Source organism: Scophthalmus maximus, chromosome 21 (genome assembly GCF_022379125.1).
Source record: "Scophthalmus maximus strain ysfricsl-2021 chromosome 21, ASM2237912v1, whole genome shotgun sequence".
In the NCBI taxonomy this organism is placed as follows: Eukaryota; Metazoa; Chordata; class Actinopteri; order Pleuronectiformes; family Scophthalmidae; genus Scophthalmus; species Scophthalmus maximus.
This window is the reverse complement of record NC_061535.1, coordinates 6,293,835-6,312,025: the sequence shown is the minus strand read 5'-3', so window position 1 is coordinate 6,312,025 and position 18,191 is coordinate 6,293,835. Positions and strand designations below refer to the sequence as shown.

At 41.7% G+C, this 18,191-nt stretch overlaps 1 protein-coding gene across 3 annotated transcripts in view; it reads left to right on the top strand.

Annotated features, from left to right (window-relative positions):
• ctnnd2a (catenin (cadherin-associated protein), delta 2a) overlaps window positions 1-18,191 on the top strand; it is a 192,047-nt gene that overhangs the window by 95,352 nt on the left and 78,504 nt on the right. For all 3 annotated transcript variants that reach the window (XM_035619639.2, XM_035619638.2, XM_035619637.2), the window contains exons 10-12: window positions 956-1,088; window positions 5,263-5,436; window positions 16,887-17,187. In XM_035619639.2, coding sequence (XP_035475532.2) covers window positions 956-1,088; window positions 5,263-5,436; window positions 16,887-17,187 — 608 coding nt within the window. The remainder of the gene's footprint in view (window positions 1-955; window positions 1,089-5,262; window positions 5,437-16,886; window positions 17,188-18,191) is intronic.

The window sequence follows — 18,191 nt, the reverse complement described above, 5'->3', positions numbered from 1 at the left end:
GTGTTAACAAAGTGTTTAATATGAGGAAGGCATTCAAATGTGCAAATTAGTGCAATAAACCAAACCAAGAGAATTGCAACAGTACTTGTAGTTAGTGCAATTCTATATGAAATCTGTGTGGAAAAAAAAGGCAAATAACTAAAATATATAGATACATATCATTTACATATGGGTGTGAGAAAAATGTTCAACTTGAGTGCAAACAAAACCTTCTCCCTCCTTCAATGATGTAAATTGTGACATCAAACTACTTTTTTTTCAATTGTCATTGTCAGTGTCTGTTGAATATCGTCCTGGCCTGGTTTGAATTATTTAAAATACTCAGATTTGAGATTGTGCTATATGAATTCACTTTACACATGACAGTGTGTTTTCCATTTAAGAGCAACTTAATCTACTGACATTTTTGAAGATTTAGAAAGTGATTTGACAGTGGCTTTTATGTGCGCAAAGTTCAATATTTACATTGCAATGTCCACTGTTAGTATTTCCTTAACAGAGCTGTCATTACAGCCTATTTAATGATAATATCATACAGTCGAACTATTGATTGATGCCATGGGTGTTGGCAGATTATTTATATTATTCATATTTATGTCCTCTTTATCACATATCTAAGCTTGACATAGAATGAGATGTTGCAGCATAAGAGTAATTACATACCCTGTCATATCCTCAAACAAAAATCTATACAAGTCAGTTGTAATTCCTTGAATGGATTTTCTTTACAAATATCAGTATTATATGATACTGGGGAGGGAGAACAATCCTCTGCATGCATTGATCAGTTTGCATCTTATGTAAATCCTGATTAGTTAGATGACCTGGTTGAATGCTTCTATCCAATATCCTGAACCACACAAATCAAAAGACATTAACCATGTGAGATGTTTTAATTTTTGGCCTTATATATCACATTTGAAAGAAGGAAAAAAAAACTCTTGTCTTTTTTCAGATGAGTTCAGGCATAGGGAGCTATGCTACTCTGTCTCCCAAAAGACTGGCAGCTCACCACGCGTCTGACCAGTACAAGATCTCCCACGAGCTCTACGCGACTGCAACACTACAGAGACCTGGAAGTCTGGCAGGTGGGTGTTCACACACACTCCTCACATTACATTACATTCATTTAGCTGACGCTTTTGTCCAAAGCCATTTACAATAAGTGCATTCAACCATGAAGATTTTACCCAAAAACTTAAAGAATCATGAGAGAGCACAAACATTTATCAAAACGGCAAAACGGCTTCTAGTGCTTCAATTTTTAGGTAGGTTATTTATTTATTTATTTTTAATTATTTTTTAATATATTAATAATTAAAGGACTAAGGTGCAGTCTGAACAGGTGAGTTTTCAGTTTCAGATTGAAGGGTTTCTGCTGTCCTGATGTCAATGGGAAGCTCATTCCACCAGGGCAGCAAACAGACGGGTTTTAGTTGAGCGGTGGCTGCCCGCCCCTCGCAGTGAAGGAGTAGCAAAGCGTTTGGCAGTAGCAGAGCGTAGTGGACGGGCTGGGGTGTAAGCTTGCAGTCTGCCGGAAACTTGTGGAGTTTTACTTGCCTGTGCACATGAACCTCTAACAAATGTGAAAACAACCACCTGCACTGTGAGTACAAAAGGGATGTGAGGAAATCTCTGTCATTATCAGTGGTTGTGCCTGTTGTTGATCCTACATCTAGTCTCAGTGGATGTGTTGTACTATAACTTGCCCCAGTGTTTCTATTCATTGTGTCCCAATGCCATTCCAAGTAATGTCAAGGGTTGCATTTAAGTCTATTGAATTGGCTAGTCATGGACTGAGCACACCAGTGTGGTGATGTTGGTGCCTTATTATCTACTCTATATCACAGCAGTTGAACATCGAGGGAGACGTCAGAACATATTTGCTCCTGTGGTTGCATTGACTTGTTATTGGCTTTCTCTCTTGAGCACGCTAGGCACACTTCCTGTGCCTAGTCTGCTGGAAATTAAAAGAAAAAGAAGGAAGAAATTTTAAAAAAGAACGATACAGATCTATTCCTTGGCATGTTCCAGGAAAAAAAAAATTGCCTTAGATGTCTGATGCACTTGTAATGTTTCTTTATGGGCTCTTCAAAATTAATAAAATTGGCGGCATTGACAAAGCCAATTTAGGTGAATTGAGACACAGAGGATGTCAGTTGAGTAGCCGGCCTTCAGTGTTGAAAAGGGCACATTTGAGCCCATACAGCTAACCTAATGTGGTGTGATGCGACCCAGACTTTTAAGTTAGGTCTGAATGATCGCATTTTAATGCACCTTGGGTGGGATCACATGTACACTTGTGATCAGATCACACATTTTAAAGGCAGGTATGAACAGGGCCTGTGATCTTGAAGCAACGCCTGGGGTTTCATCTTTCATGCAGACATAAATTGAAGAGGAAGAAAAAAAAAGGACTGAACAGTATTGATTCCCTTTGGGAAAACATAGCTCTAAGACTTTGACTATAATTAGCAATGATCATCATATGATTATCAGAATCTACTTTAATGAGCTTGGACTACAAACTTCAAACTCAACTAATAAACCCTGTAACTGTACAACATTTGCTTTCAAATACAACATTTACTGTACTTGTATTCAACATGTTTCCAAAACTAAGAATTATTTGTTGATAAAGTTAGTTGGAGGTTTGCTTTCCCAGTGGATGACATCCTCCTATAAAGAGCACAGTACTTTTTTTTTATCCGAGTAGCCTGTTTGAAGTGGTACTTATCGTCTCTACAGCACCTAATCTACAGTGAAGCCATGCTGCCTGAAACAGAATTCACGTAAAACAAGACATTTCCTCTTTGCTGTCTGCATGAGGGCTGAGCAATGCAGCCCATTGTGTATAAATATTGACATAGTGGCACAACAGCTTAATACTGAGCTGAGGGAAGTGAATGACTTACTGTTAGTAAGTAAAATGTGTATATGATTTGGTGGATAGAGTTTGAGCGTCATTGCCATTGACATTGACTGGTGGTTGACACTGACTGGAGCCTCACACACAGAAGTGATCCCTTCAATATTGAAATGATTCTTTTATATTTTTGATTGACTGGCCTGGTGATTCTGTCTTAGCTGCAAGGATAAATCCTCACCCTATCCTGGTGAAATTACAGTAGGTGAAATGCATAGTGTAGAATAGAATATAAATGAATGTTAGGTTTGTTTTTATTTTTGACAAAATCAGCAATATTTGGTTTTTGGCTCTCTTTTTCTAACTAAACACACAGGACTGTGGGGTATCAAGGGGACTGGGGTGTTGTTGTTTTCTACATTTTGCTATCCTCTTTAAATATTTTATTGAATGAAACATCATAGGAGGGAATCTTCCTCTGTTTTGTAATTTTTCTCCCTGCATCATTCTGTCTTCCCCTCTTAAATTCCCCTCTCTCTTTGAAAGAAAGAGGTCAGTACTTCCATGAGTGGGCCCCTGCGAGTCAAAAAATAAATGAATAAAGAAATAAATCTGAATCACTAAGACTTCAAAGACAAAGGGAATGGGAGGAAGCGAGAGAGACGGGATGAGTCATGCTGTTAATGGGTGTGTCCGGGACTGTAATTAGCAGTCCTTCATGCATATTCTGACCGTCGCCGTCTTTTTTTATTTCTGTGTGCATAAATTAACCTAATTTCAACTGAGCTCAGTTGATGCTGTAATGTCGAAACTTGGAGCTCCCTCCTCTCTCATATGTCATTTTCTCTTCATCACTTTTCTCTCTTTTCCTCTTTCAGTTTGTGTTACCTTTTTGCTTACTTATGCCTATAGCAGAGTTTGACTGAATGCAGGTTACCCTTTTTTGGTTGGCTAGGGAGGTAAACAAGCCAGTCAGTTAACCAAAGGAGGACACTGGTCGGGAACTTAATAGCCTGTTTGCTGCAGTCATGCTCAACACATTGAAACCAGTGCTTGTATCACTCACCATGCCACAGTACAGCCAGTGCAGCCAGGCTGCTTGCATCATCCTAGCTCAAAAACTCTTTGACAAGGAAGGTTTGGAATAATAGATCCCGACTGTGTATTTCTGTGTGAGTATTCACTCGATTCATCTTTAAAATAATCTCTTTGGGTTTTCTGTTTTGTTGGATAAGAAATGGACACTGGTACGAAGCTGCAACATAAAAAATGACAGCACGGCTTCACAGATCAGTGCCACTCATGCATTGATTTCTGATAGGATGTGAAAGGTCGAGGGGTTTTGACCGTGTTAAGATGATGGTGGCTACACAAGGAGGTTTGAATCTGAGCCCGAGTACTTCACTTTCCCCCCTTCATCCACTGGAATATCCTTGGCATGCAACTAATGCGATATGATACGACACTAGGTCCACTGGACCGTCTCTCTTTCTCTTCATCACTCATTGCTTTCTAAGTCTGCATATATGACTATGTGCGTGTCTTTTCACTTCTCCTGTCATGTCACCGATGCACTTGCTGACTCGCCTTCATACTCCTGGAGTCCCCTCCTCCTTTTTTCTCCCCTTTCCTCATTTTAATTTTGGTCTCTGTGTTTTCATACAGAGGCCCCTGCCTTACATTTGTTCTGCTGTGTAATGAACAAATGCCTGCTGTCAATGGCTTCCTTGCCCTGTGTCTGTGGGATTCCTGCCAAACACAGAGCAAGAGGGGGGGCACTGCATCTCATTATTTGATAGCTGACAACCAGCAATGTGTTCTGTGGAGATTAAAAAAAATGAAATACAGAGGCTCTCCTCTTCTTTTGCTCCCTCGATCTCTGTCTATTTTCTTCTATCTATGTGTCACTATGCATGTCTCTTTATCTCTGTTTTTTTCTATCAATCTCCAACCCAGCCTTTACTGTACCACACACACAGACCGACACACACACACAAACACAGACACACAGGGCCTGCTTTGGTTAGGTGCCTTCTGTTTTCCCCTCCTTTTCTTTTTTTCCCCTCATCATCACTGTTACAGTTTTTTTCCTCATCACAACACTTCATCAGCACAACTGTCAGTTTTCTTTCCACTGGTGTTTCCTGGGTGGATGCATCTTTTGCCACTTTAATTTGTCCTCATTTATTTGTTTATCCTCTTTTCCTTTTAACATTCTCTTCAAATGTTCCTTCACCCCCCTCCATCAATGTCCCATAACTCCTCAAACTAATCTGATCACTTCTTCCACCCCTCCCTACTTTACCTCCCATGTCATCTTATATTTGCCTCTCCTTCATTTTGTCCGCTCTCTCATCCTCTTACATCTTTTTTTTCTCTCTCTCTCTTTACACCAGGCTCTCGTGGCTCCTACAGTAGTCAGCACTGTCAGGAGCCCCTTCGGCCCTTGGGGTCCCCAGAGCACCAAATAGATCCCATCTATGAAGAACGTGTCTACCACAACAAGGGTCCCATGAGGAGCCTCAGCCAGAGCCAGGGGTCGGACTCAGGCCCCTATCGCAACAACACCGGTAAGGCCCTTGCTGTATTCATATAGTCAGTTACAGCTATGCACTTAAATATGAACCAGTCAGTTTTAAGTCTGCGACGGAAGCATTGACGGGTTTTTGCTGTCTTGATGTCAATGGGGAGCTCGTTCCACCATTGAGGGACCAGGACAGAAAACAGACAGGATTTAGATGAACGGAGGCTGCCCGCCCCTCGCAGTGAGGGAGTAGCCAGCCGTTGGCAGTAGCAGACCAGAGTGGACGAGCTGGGCTGTAAGGTTTTTACCATGCTCTGGATGTAGGAAGGGCCTGAGCCATTCGCAGCACGGTGGGCGAGTACCAGTGCCTTGAATCGGATTCGAGCCACCACCGGCCAGTGTAGGGTGCGGAGGAGCGGTGTTGTGTGGGAGAATTTTGGTAGGTTTAAGAGCAACCGAGCTGCTGCATTCTGGATGAGCTGCAGAGGTCGGATGGCACATGTTGGTAGACCAGCTGGAGGGAGTTGCAGTAGTCCAGGCGTGAGATGACAAGAGCCTGCACCAATACTGCGTCGCCTTCTCGGTGATTAACGGATGTATCCTCCTGATGTTGTGGAGGATGAATCTGCAGGAGCAGGTCGTCACTGCGATGTTGGCAGTGAAGGACAGCTGGTCGTCCAGTGTCACATCCAGGTTCCTTGCAGTTTGACCTGTAGTCACCACAGAGTTCTCAATGGTGATGGAGAGGTCATTAGTGGGAGACGCCTTCCCTGGGAGGAAAAGCATCTCGGTCTTGTCCAGATTGAGCTTCAGGTGTTGCGTCGACATCCACTGAGAAATATCAGCTAGACATGCCGGCATGAATTTCCTCGCTTACCCAGTGTCAGGTATACATAATATATAGATGCAACAACACTAATCACAGCAATTAATTACCACGTGAGATCTGATTAATGTTTACTTTTGAAGTATTAAAGCTCTTTTTGTGCTCTGTAGCCAGCAGGTGTCCAACAACTGCATTCAACCCATGGGCAAATTGAGAAAATGCATAATAGAATGTTAGAAATTTGGAGTACAGAAAAGACCTTCACCTTATTTTGTGTTTCACGTTTTTCCAGTTTGGCACATTTTCAATCAAACTAACAGTCAGACACACTCATTCTCACCCGCTCCCTCACAACTCCATTATTGCCAGCAATGTATTTTTAATAGGTCCTCATTGAGCTTATCTCAATGTGGGTTTAGGTACGCCATGTTAATCCCATTACCGTATCATACCCACATGAAAACACCCAAGTTGGTCACGCCACATTCACAGCTCCCTCGATGTCATTAAACAGCCTAGCTGTAATAGCTATCATTAGCATTTGGGTCAGAATCATAGTAGTAAATATACCAATCTGGACCAGTGTAAGAGTTGATCAGTTTGACTCACTTTAAAGAATGAGGATTGCCTTCAAGCTTGGAGCATTGCTTTTGAAGCATATTTCAGAGTTAAGGGTCGGTGAGTTTGCTTTTATGATTGTGAGCTGTTGCTTTGATTCGTGTCGGTGAAATTCTGAACCGTGTATACAGTGATGTGGATTGTCTTTTGCAAGGAGGAATTAATTAAACAAGTGTACTTCAAACGTGAACAAAGAGGATCCACTGTTATCTATAATTTACTGCGCCTTGTATTTGTAGTTTCAATAGATGGGTATAGAGAAACTCACAAAGGAAATTTGCACTGCAGCTACGAAAATCAATAAACTGTGGATTAGACCGTGTACATTTAATTGCAACACTTGAGATTAACCATATTCTTCTGCTATGATGTTTTTCACCACATACACACCTTTACCCCTGCTGTGCTTTGTCCACATTACTACAGTGGTAAATCAACACTTAAAACATGAACAGCACCTTGAAGTCACTGGGCCATTGAATTAAGGCCTGGCCATAGCGCAACATGACATCTAAAAGTCATGTGAATAGCATGGACTGTGACCAGAACGATTCATATATGCACAGAGTAATAGCGCATAATGAACTGTTAAGAGCTTTGCTGACACAGTGAGAGATAAGTCATTAATTATGTCATAGTGCCTGTTCTTGGCAATGGCGGGTTCACATTATTGGTTCATTAAGTTGGCATGGATCAATGTAATTAATGCCATAAGTCATTTGGTGGAAAGAGAAGGAAGACATTGGTATTTCACTCCAAAATGTGCACGGTTGTAGTCAGAAGGTCTATGTACGATGCAGTATCAGGCGCAACTTAACCCAATTTCAACAAGAGACACAATCAAACAAAGTTCACGGTATTCATTGAGAGCATGCTCCATCATATTATTTAACTGGAAACTCAACTTTTAGGTGGCTTCATGATGGAACAAAATCTATTTAAGAGTCTAGAATTGCACATGCACCTGTGGACCTATGTAAAACAGACACTTTGGGTCGTGGAGACTATACTCCACATTAAATCGAATTTGGTGTGTATATAGAGGTAAAATTCCTGGTGTCCAACCTCATTCACTCTCAGTACATAGTGTGCACTTGGTTTTTGTCTTAACAGTGGTGCTCTTTACTGCGGATTGAATGACGTATTCTTTAGGTACTTGTGATTTGTGTCTGCTCTGGACTGTGACTCTCAACCTCTTCCATCTAGTCATAACACCAGTAAACAAACAGACCTGTAGTCTTGTCCTGCAGCACAGCGGGCAGCAGTTTGACAACACATTCGATTCAGTCAGGTCCAGTTTAGAACACTGTCAGTTGGTTAATCTGTGTGTCTGCTCCATTTCTATTGCTTTCTACTCTTCACAGCTCAGTAAACTTCTACATGTTCTATCTGTCTGTCTGTTTGTCTGTCTGCCTGTCTGTCTGTCCAGCTATCTACTTACCCATCTATCTTACCTTATATAAACACACACCCACACATATATATCCTTTTATAAATTTACACATCTATACATCTATCTGTATATGAATCTAAATGTTTATCTATACAATTGCACATCTATACATATATCTTTACATTTACACACTCACATTTATCTACACATCTGCATTCACATTTATCTATCATCTATGCATTTGCGCAACCACAAATCCATCTATACATCTCCATTCACATTTACACATCTATCTGTACATCAATGCATCTATCTATACATTTACGCATCTATACATTTATACATCTATCTTTAGCACCATTTAACCGTCAATTATGAGTCTGTGTGTCTGGGTGTGTATTTGCACTATGCATATGTGTCAGCAGCGACACGCACTATTTCATTCTTGGATTAAACCAGGCCAGCGCCCAGGAGGACTGCAGGTTAATGTGGCCTATTTCGAGCGATAATTCCTGCATGGTCACGGTGTCCCCAGACCACACAAAGAAGAACTGTAGCAAGAAAAAGAAAAAGCCTCAGGATGTGGTTTAAACATTTGTTTATTCTTCCAAAGGGACACTGTGTTTTTGAAATCAACCTACACTTTGTTATTATGCTTCCATTCCCTTTCTTTCTCTTTTTCTTTTTTTACAGTTTCTGTTTTTGACTTTGTTTTCACACTCAATTTGTTTAACGAGTTCTCTCCCTCTTTTTTTTATTTTCCTCCATTTTTCACATACTTACAGGTATTATCATTCAGTGGACAGCGCATGTCAGGGAAATGTTTTGCTTCTCCCTCACCGTCTCCTCCTCTCTTCTTTCTTGCTCTCCTTTCCTCTGAGCTTCCCTCCTTGCTCTCTTCTATTTACTTCAACACCCCCTCTGCCTTTGTTCTTACAGTTCTTCCTTTGTACCTTCTGTCGTTACAGTATATGTCATGGAAGCCATCTTGGCCTGTATTAATGACTCTGACCACTGGGAATAACAGTGACTCTGAATGGATGTGGCACTTTTTCTCTTTAATAGCTTAACACCAGGCCTGCACATAGCTCAGGTGGTGACAGTGTGAATGGGTAGATTCACTGCCATGGCCATTTGTCAAGTGCATCTAGTAGCTAGATGGGTTGAGCTATTGCTACTGATAAGAGCTGTTATGTAGTTTAACATTGCTCCCTGCAGTATCTCTGCAGGAAACTGACATTCTTCAAAAGTCAGTAATCACTGAGCAATGTTGAAACCAGATTATACTTTTTCTCAACTTTTAACAAAACCAGATACCAAGGTGTATGGAATAAAGGGATGGGGATTTGTGCCATACATTTAATACATTTCCCATCACAACCGAGACACTTCGAAAGTGTATGCACTACTTCCTGTAGTGTTTATGCCTTATCACCTGCCAGCCAGGCAGCACCACAGACAGCACTTTAATTTGAAGCCACTCCAAAAGTTTTTCTCTCCTCGATCATTCTTAACTTAAATGTATGTCTAATAACACTGCTATGTGTATATGATAACAATGTTATGAAGAGTTATGAAAGGTGTCCAGAGGCTGGTTTTCCATGTTGTGTACTGGGAATGCTTGGCATTCGCTCTGAGGTTGGGGATACAGCGTATTTTTGTTCTGTTGCAGTGCAGCTTCTGCTATCGTCTCAATTTCCTTGTACTGTCTCCTGACGTCTGTCCGGATTGTAGATGAATGAGGATGTTTCTCGAATGGTGTGTTTTCTGCCTCTGTTGTTGAATGCAGTAAGGCATTTAAAACACAATTTTCCACCCACACACACTTCCTCATTAGGTTTCTGCAAATAAATGTATACTGGAACAAGGGATCAACTCTGTTACATAAGTGTGTGTGTGTGTGTGTGTGTGTGTGTGTGTGTGTGTGTGTGTGTGTGTGTGTGTGTGTGTGTGTGTGTGTGTGTGTGTGTGTGTGTGTGTGTGTGTGTGTGTGTGTGTGTGTGTGTGTGTGTGTGTGTGTGTGTGTGTGTGTGTGTGTGTGTGTTGTTTCAAAGCAGGATTGTTTCTGTATGAAGTTGAAGCCTTGTAGCACACGTCCCTTTCACCATTGTGAAATGCCTAATGAGGGGGACAGAACAGAGAGGCTGATGGAGGAGAGAAGGGCTGTGCAGAGATTTTTTAGAAGTGACTCTGCTCAAATTTAAAAAGCGGCTATGGAAAAACCCTTGCACTTAATCAATAGCTAACCCAGGAAAGTAAAGATAGAAAACGATAAAGAACATTTCAATATAGTTTTTGTTATTGTTGTTGAATTCCTTTGCAATGTACTTAAAACAAGTGATAGATATATTTTTATTATCTGTTGTGCTTGTTGGAACCCAGCTAGTTTATTACCCTGGTATATTTCCCTTTAGTTTTAATCTCCATTCTTTGCAGAATGAAAAATAATGATAAATAAAAGAAAAAAAGAAAAAAAAATTGTAAATCACATAGTGCACTAATAATGACAGGGTTAGCACTAAGCAAAAGTTGTTTTATATTGCATGCTGTTAGATTCTTAAAAATATTGTAGGCCTAATTATTCTCAAATATGTTTCTGTCTTGAAATTTATTTGCCTCTAAGGTTTGACAATGTACTGGGAAATCTCTACAAATAATGCAGCTACTTTCTTTGATTTATAAAATTCATAACATAGATAACGGGTTTGAGTTTGGTAATGGTTTCATGTTTTTCCGGATGTAGAAGAGGAAAGTGTGTCCCAAACATTTCCTCTATATTCATGGCTGCATGTGTCACCTGGTGCTGTAGGGTGGAAGTTACAGTAAACTGTTATTCTCAGGTAAATATACCATCTGTAAGTTTAATTGTGAATAAAATGTTAATGCATTTCAATTTAATCCTTAACAGTTTGAATCTGGAAATTGACTGATCTCAGAAGCCCTGAATCAACATTTCTGTTTCCATTAGCACCTGATAAAAACAAAAGCCGGATTCTAAAGCTTCCCCCCGGCCACTTTGAGGTGTCACTCGCTAGGCTCTGTCTGTCGCTGTGGTTAGATTAGGATTGTTTGGCCCGGATCAATTTCAGCTTGGCCTCTGATCCTGTTGGTCTTTTAATGAACCTACTTTCTGTTGCGCACCAGTAAAAAGCCTTGTGAATTTGAACTTACTTAAAATTGTGTTTTTTATTGGGGTTGAAAATATTTATGCTTGTTTAATGTCCAGCTTATGACTGTCATTCATCGGAGGAAGGTGTCTCATCTCAGTTTAATTTAGAAAGGAAAGAAAAAAGCACCAAGAAAGAAAGGAGAAAGCAAGGGACAATAAATTAATTTATTTCATACGGACAAACTGAAATGTGCCAGTGATTATTCAGTGGACAGCAACTTATTTTACAAGTTGAAGCCATGTGGATTAAACTTGTACAGTATTTACAGTGAGTTTTTGCTGAAGCCTCAGAAAGCTTTAATTACCAGCTCAACGCATCTGACTTACTCTACAGATCAGCACAAATTCCCTCCCTTGCGGAAACATATGGCACTTCCTGAATGTAGGTTTTATCTTAAAGGGTTGTTGGTAACCAGACTCCATCCTCTCACGAACCTACACTGTACACATAAGCAGAAAGCGTGTATTCATAAGCACACACACAGACATACTCTATTGGCCACAGATGCTGTTCTGTTTTTTTTTACCTCAGAGGCCACACAGATAAATCTGAAGTCAGAACAAAAACGACATTGACTGTCTTCATCAAAAGAAAACAAATATACTGGTGTTTAAAACATGCTTTATTCATTAATGGATTCACAGTTTATGATTGTATACATTTATATTATCTCCATATTGTCTGTACATTATTTAGACTGAATCAAACTCAAATGTGCTAAATCAGTCATGACCAAGTGTGATATCAGTCTTTTTCCTATCCCGGTATCTGGCTGTGCGGTGATACAGCACACAGGGGAAAGGAAATTCTCATTACACCAGGGTGATAAACTGTGTCCAGTTCAACTAATGTGCAATAAAAAAGGATCACCTGGAGGAAATATGAAAACAAGGGAAATGCAAAGTCTATGCAGAGACTTTCCCAGGTCACAGTCACAGCCAGTGTTTCACATAAGTCCTAATACGTTTGTGAAGTTGTTGTGAGACACAGATGAAAGCGAGGTGCATATGATTTGTAGATGTTTGTCTTCACATTTTCTGGAGTTTTCCGTTTACATATTAAGAAAGCAGCAAGAGATTGTCAAGAGGTTACATTGGGCATTTAGTTGTGATGGTTAACGTTAGGGTAAGGGGCAAGGAAATCCGTTATTTGAAAGTGTCCTCATTTAAGATAGAAGCACAAGTGTGTGTGTGTGTGTGTGTGTTTTTGCGCACGTGTGTCCTAGAGAGCTTCCAGCTCAGGAACATCAAGAGCTGTGTGCTGGCCAGAAGGCTCTCCCAGGGATAAACGGGGGGAGAGACTAATCCTTACTCCTCTCCACATCCAGGCAGTGTGCGTGCTGCTGTAGGCAAGGTTGTTTGTGCATGCTATTGACCTCAAAGCATTAGAAAACGACGTGTTACAGGAATACATGTTTTGTCCATGTCAATCACTCGCATATTTAGAAATCCATGTTTGTGTGCTTGTGCGTGTCTGTGTGAGCGTGTGCATGTGAGAGATTGAGAGACTGTACCGAGGGGTTTTGTGTAATCGTGCTGAGCGCCGAAGCGTGTCGAGAGAAAGGACATGTCCTCAGCTCTGATCACATAGTCTACTACAAGCACAATAGAGGGAGAGGGGATATAAAAGGGTGTTAGAAGAAGAAAGTGAGGGGGAAAAAAAGAAATGAATGGGTTTGAAGAAAGGATGACAGACACAAAAAATTGAAGCAGAGAAGGAGTGAACTACTGCAAGAGAGGGAGGGCAAGACAAAGATTTCAAAAGAGATGGGTGAGGGGGAAAAAATGATGGATGGGGCCATGGACAGAGTGGGACACATCTAGAGGAAGACAGAAAGACGAAAGGCAAGTAGAAGGGGGCAAAGGGAGTGATGGGGGAGAGGTGCGAGAGAGACAGAGTAGGATTGAGAGGAATGGAGGCAGAGATGAAAGTATGAAAAGGGAGGATGGACATGGATTGGTTTGATCCCCTTCTGTTCTCTCTCTCTCTCTCTCTGCCTTCCCCTATCTCCCCATTTTCCTATCGCGTCCTTTCAGCAGGGGCTGCCTTCTCTCAGCACCGCAAAGAAGTAGTAAGCCCTGCTGGAAGGTAGCCGGCCCCTCAGCCCCGGCTGGCTAATTGCAGGGGTATCACTGTGTCAAATGACTAATAGAGTTTCCCTTCCCGTCGCTTATCTGCCAGCAGGAGCACAGCTGCAATTTGTTTACTCTGCGTCGGAGCAAGGGGATACAGAGACACACCCGCCCTTTTATTTCCTCTCAAACACAATTTCACACCCCCAGAGAGCGTCAGGTGTGAGATGTGTTAGTGCCCATGAGTATGAGTTTGCTTCACTATACTTGTGAGGGACTTTACATTTTCATTTCTAACATAAACCTTAACTTTCAATCAAATGCCTAACTTAAACCCCTTAATCTGATCATATACTGGAGCCCGTACTGACACAACTGCTTGAAAGTTGTTGCTTGTCATCACTCCAAAAGTCAAAAACCTGGAATACAAAGAAATACACAAAGGAAAATACAAAATGGAATACAACACACACACACACACACACACACACACACACACACACACACACACACACACACACACACGCATGCATGTTGATGTTTTCCAGGCAATATTGTCTCAAAAGGTCAAGTCATCAGTCAGAGCCCACATTTACCGGAGCAAATGATAAATTCGGCAGCACTCCATTTACGCAAGGTAGGCGAGAGAGATGGGGAGAGTAGACAGAACGATTGAGCGAGGAAGAAAATGGTATGCATGAAGGGGATATGGGGAAGCTGAATACAAAGTAACACAATGTGAAAACAAAAGGATGGACTAAAACTGCAATTTGGGAGGACACTTTTTGGGACACTTCCTCAACCATCTCTCTCTGTGATTCTCTCCCTCTTCCTTCCGTCCCTCGTTCAGCCTCATTCCAAGGACATCCCTATTCAGTGGTCACAGCACAGGCTATAAAAATAATTTGACAGGCCCTTTTTTTTTTCCATGTCTTCTTCCCCTCCTCTTTTCACTGTACTGTACTCCCGCCACCCCTTTTGCTCTGAGGTTCTTCCTATTTGGGTGTCAAGTCTCTGTGTGAGTGCCCACTGATACTGGTGGGGTGCACTGGTAGCCTGAAGCTCCGGCTGCTAATGAGACGTTCAGAAAGGCAGAAACGCCACAGACACCGTTTAAAGAGCACAGAAAAGACAGGGATTTGCCTCTGATGAGAATAACTCTGCTTCATTACCCTCCCTTTACGCTCTTTTTTTTCTGTGCTGCTCTTCTGTCTCTCCCTCCACCGCCTCTTGTTTCCTCCCTCTCCTCTTCGGTTTTGCTCTTCTTTAAACTGCAGCCCTATGCCTCATCCCTCAGCTGTTCCTCTCTGTATCCCGAGCTCAAAATTGGGGCATCAGCTGAAGAGCTCACATCGCCGTTGGCCTCATGGGCCTTGCATGGCAGAATCTGAATCTTGAATGTGTCACTGTCTGGCTGGCAAATGATCTTTGTTAACCTGATTATTTGAGTTTTTAAATTAAAACAATGCTAATGTTGTTACATCATCAAAAAAGATCCTTGCGCTGTGCCTCTGGTGGGCCAAGTAATGGAGAGACTTGGTGCTGAGAATTTAAAATAAGAGCTTTGGAAAATGACTGTCAAGGATTGGATTAATCAGCCTCATTATGTGTTTGTGTGCAGTGAGAGACGATGGCAGAGGTGAAAAAGAAAGAGAAAATGGGGTTGTAAAGGTCAAGCAAATGCCATCACTCGAGACAGCATTTAAGAGCAAAGATTGTTGGTCACATAACGGTGATCGACTCAACCTCAGCACGCACACTCAGATTCACACAGCCTCTGTTCCTTCATTAGTTCTGTGCAAGGGCTTATATGAAGTGTGAATGTGCATGTTTATACGTGATCCCTCTCGTGAATGTATATGAGATGCATGGGAGTGCTTGTGCCCAGGCCCATGGTGTGTGCTAAGTGTGTGTTGTATAGTTAGTCTTCCCATCCAAACATGGTTTTAAAGGCTAATTCACTTTGTAAGTGGAGGCTCGGGACGTTTTAAAGCCCTAGTCAATCACATGGCCACGTATTGATTTCAAGGCTATGTGATTTATTGCCTGCTCCCCAAATAACACAGTTATGGTGTTTTTGCATGTGTGTACATGTCTGTTTCGGTGTACACATATACCTTGTCATGGCAGGTAGGATGGAAACCCCACCCCCACCCTATACCACTCCGCCCGCCACATCATCTGTCTCAGTGTTTTTATAGCCGGAGAAACGAGGCTCCCAGCCTCACATTAACACCTTGATATATCGCTCATGTGCCACTCCCAACACGATGGGGAGGGAAGGCGAAAGCTACTGTGCCCGTGCAGGCTGCTCACATCCCTGAGCAAATCCCTATTCAATTTCCATCTCACTCTAAAGAGCAGTAGCTCAGTGTTTTTTTATTTTTTTTTTATTTTATGTATTTTGTCCTCGTTGCTCACCAAGAGGAAAAACAAAAAGTTTCTGCAGTGTTGTTATAGCTCCCTGTAAATTGGCTCAGCGAGCAAAGTCTCTATATTGCATTGCATGGGAGTGATAGACTAACAGTGCCAACAAGCAGTCAGTTTTGTGGAAAACTTTGTTTAAATGAAAGACAATCCATCCATTATCTATACCGCTTTATCCATTAAGGGCCACCGGGGCTGGAGACAATCCCAGCTGACATTGGGCAAGAGGCGGGGTTCACCCTGGACAGGTTGCCAATGTGTTGCAGGGCCAACATACAGAGAGAAACAACCTTTCACTTATACATTCACCCCTAAGATCAATCTAGAGTCTCCAATTAACCTAAGAACCCAGAACCTTCTTGCTGTGAGGTGACAGCGCTAACCACTACACCACCGTGCAGCCCCAATTATGTGAAAGTGATTTATTTTAATTTTTAACAATATACTGAATTTTATATTTGATTAGAACAATAGCTAAGTTGGTGTGAGGCACATGTGTTAACTAATATCAATATTTTATTATTGGATTGCTTTCAAAGGCCATATGTTTATACATCAGTGTGTGTATATATATATATATATATATATATATATTACACTATCGAGTAGTTCTGCATTGTCAGTACATTGGAAAACAGCAGTGTTTCTCACACTAGATAATTCTGTGTATTTTGTATTTTCATTTTATTTATATGATCTCAAACTACTGTTTACGCAACATTTATCAAATATTTTTTCTCTTTCCCTCCTCAATCCTTCCCTCTGTTGAAAATGATTCCTTGTGGTTAATTCTGGGCATGTGGCCAATGTTTCTCCATCAATATGGAGACATGCTTGTCTTTTCCCAACAACCTGTTCATCTCCGTTTCCGCCTCTCCTCTCCTTAACCTGTGTCTTCTCTCCTCTATCCCCTCTGCCCCGCAGACCTGACCCAGCGTGTCCATGACCATGTCCTAAGTTATGTCCTCTGTCCCTACTTTCCTATCCTAGCTCCCTCCTCCCCTGGTGTCGACTCCGCCCCTTTGCAGCGCACAGCAAGTCACAGCACTGGGACAGGAAACTACGGCCGAGGCGGGACCAACAACTATGCCACAGTGGGGCCAGGCTACACCTCAAGTGGAGGTGGTGGAGACTTATATGGCTCAGACCCCTATGTTGCAGACCCCTACCGCACCCTGCAGTACTGCCCCTCAGTGGTGGAATCACCCTACAGCAAGTCTGGACCAGCCCTGCCGCCTGAAGGCAGCCTGCAGCGTTCACCTTCTATCGACTCTATTCAGAAAGACCCAAGGTAGGTGAAAGGGATGTTTGGGCTGTGTGTGTGTGTGTGTGTGTGTGTGTGTGTGTGTTGTGTGTGCATAGGTATGTGTTCTGTGGGGTTCAGTGGACCTGAAGGATTGTGGTGCATATAGGATAGAACACTTAAGGACAGATATGGCAAACTATCAATGTAAGAGTGCAAAGACACACATGTTACGCAATGCTATATTTAGGATGTTGCATTGGATAACATTAATTCCCTGGAGACCTATTGTAACATTCATCCTAAATTTAGTTACAGTTTTAGCTCTTATCGACAGTTGGACAGAATTGGTGTGAAAAGAGGGAGAGAGTAGGCGATGACATGCAGCAGAGGGCCACAGGTGGAACTGAACCTGCAGCCCCTGCAGAGGGGTTCAACCAGGTGAGCTGACAGGCACCCCCCAGTTCCTTTTGTCAACTCATGAGTAATATATATATAAACATACGTATATATTATTTTTTTTACAAATGGGAGGTCTCTTCATATGAACGGTGTTATTTCTTTGAAATGTGTTCAATACAGATTACATAGCACACACAAATACATAATCACACTGACATCCATGCACTAATCTAAACGATAGCACACTGGCACAGATTTTATCGGTCACCCCAGTCAGTTGGTAAATACTGTTGCATTGCATCTTTAAACCGACCATATAAGTTGTAAAACGCTGCTTTGGACCTCAGCTGAACCAATGTAGTGGCCTCACTGCAATGAACAATTACACAGTGCAAATGTTGGTCATATCAAAGCCTTGTTTCCATCATGAGTGGTTTTAGGCAGTTACCGCATATGCATAAAGAAAAACAACTTATAAAAGACAGTGTTTCTCTAGTCACATGCCAGTTGCTTCAGATGCTTTATTTCACCTCCCAGTGTCAAGCTCTGTTCAAAAGAGTCCTACTGGGCTGTGATCACTTCCACCCTCTTGTCTCTGAAATGAAACAAAGCTTACTCTCCCTCTTTATTCATATATATTTCACAGGACT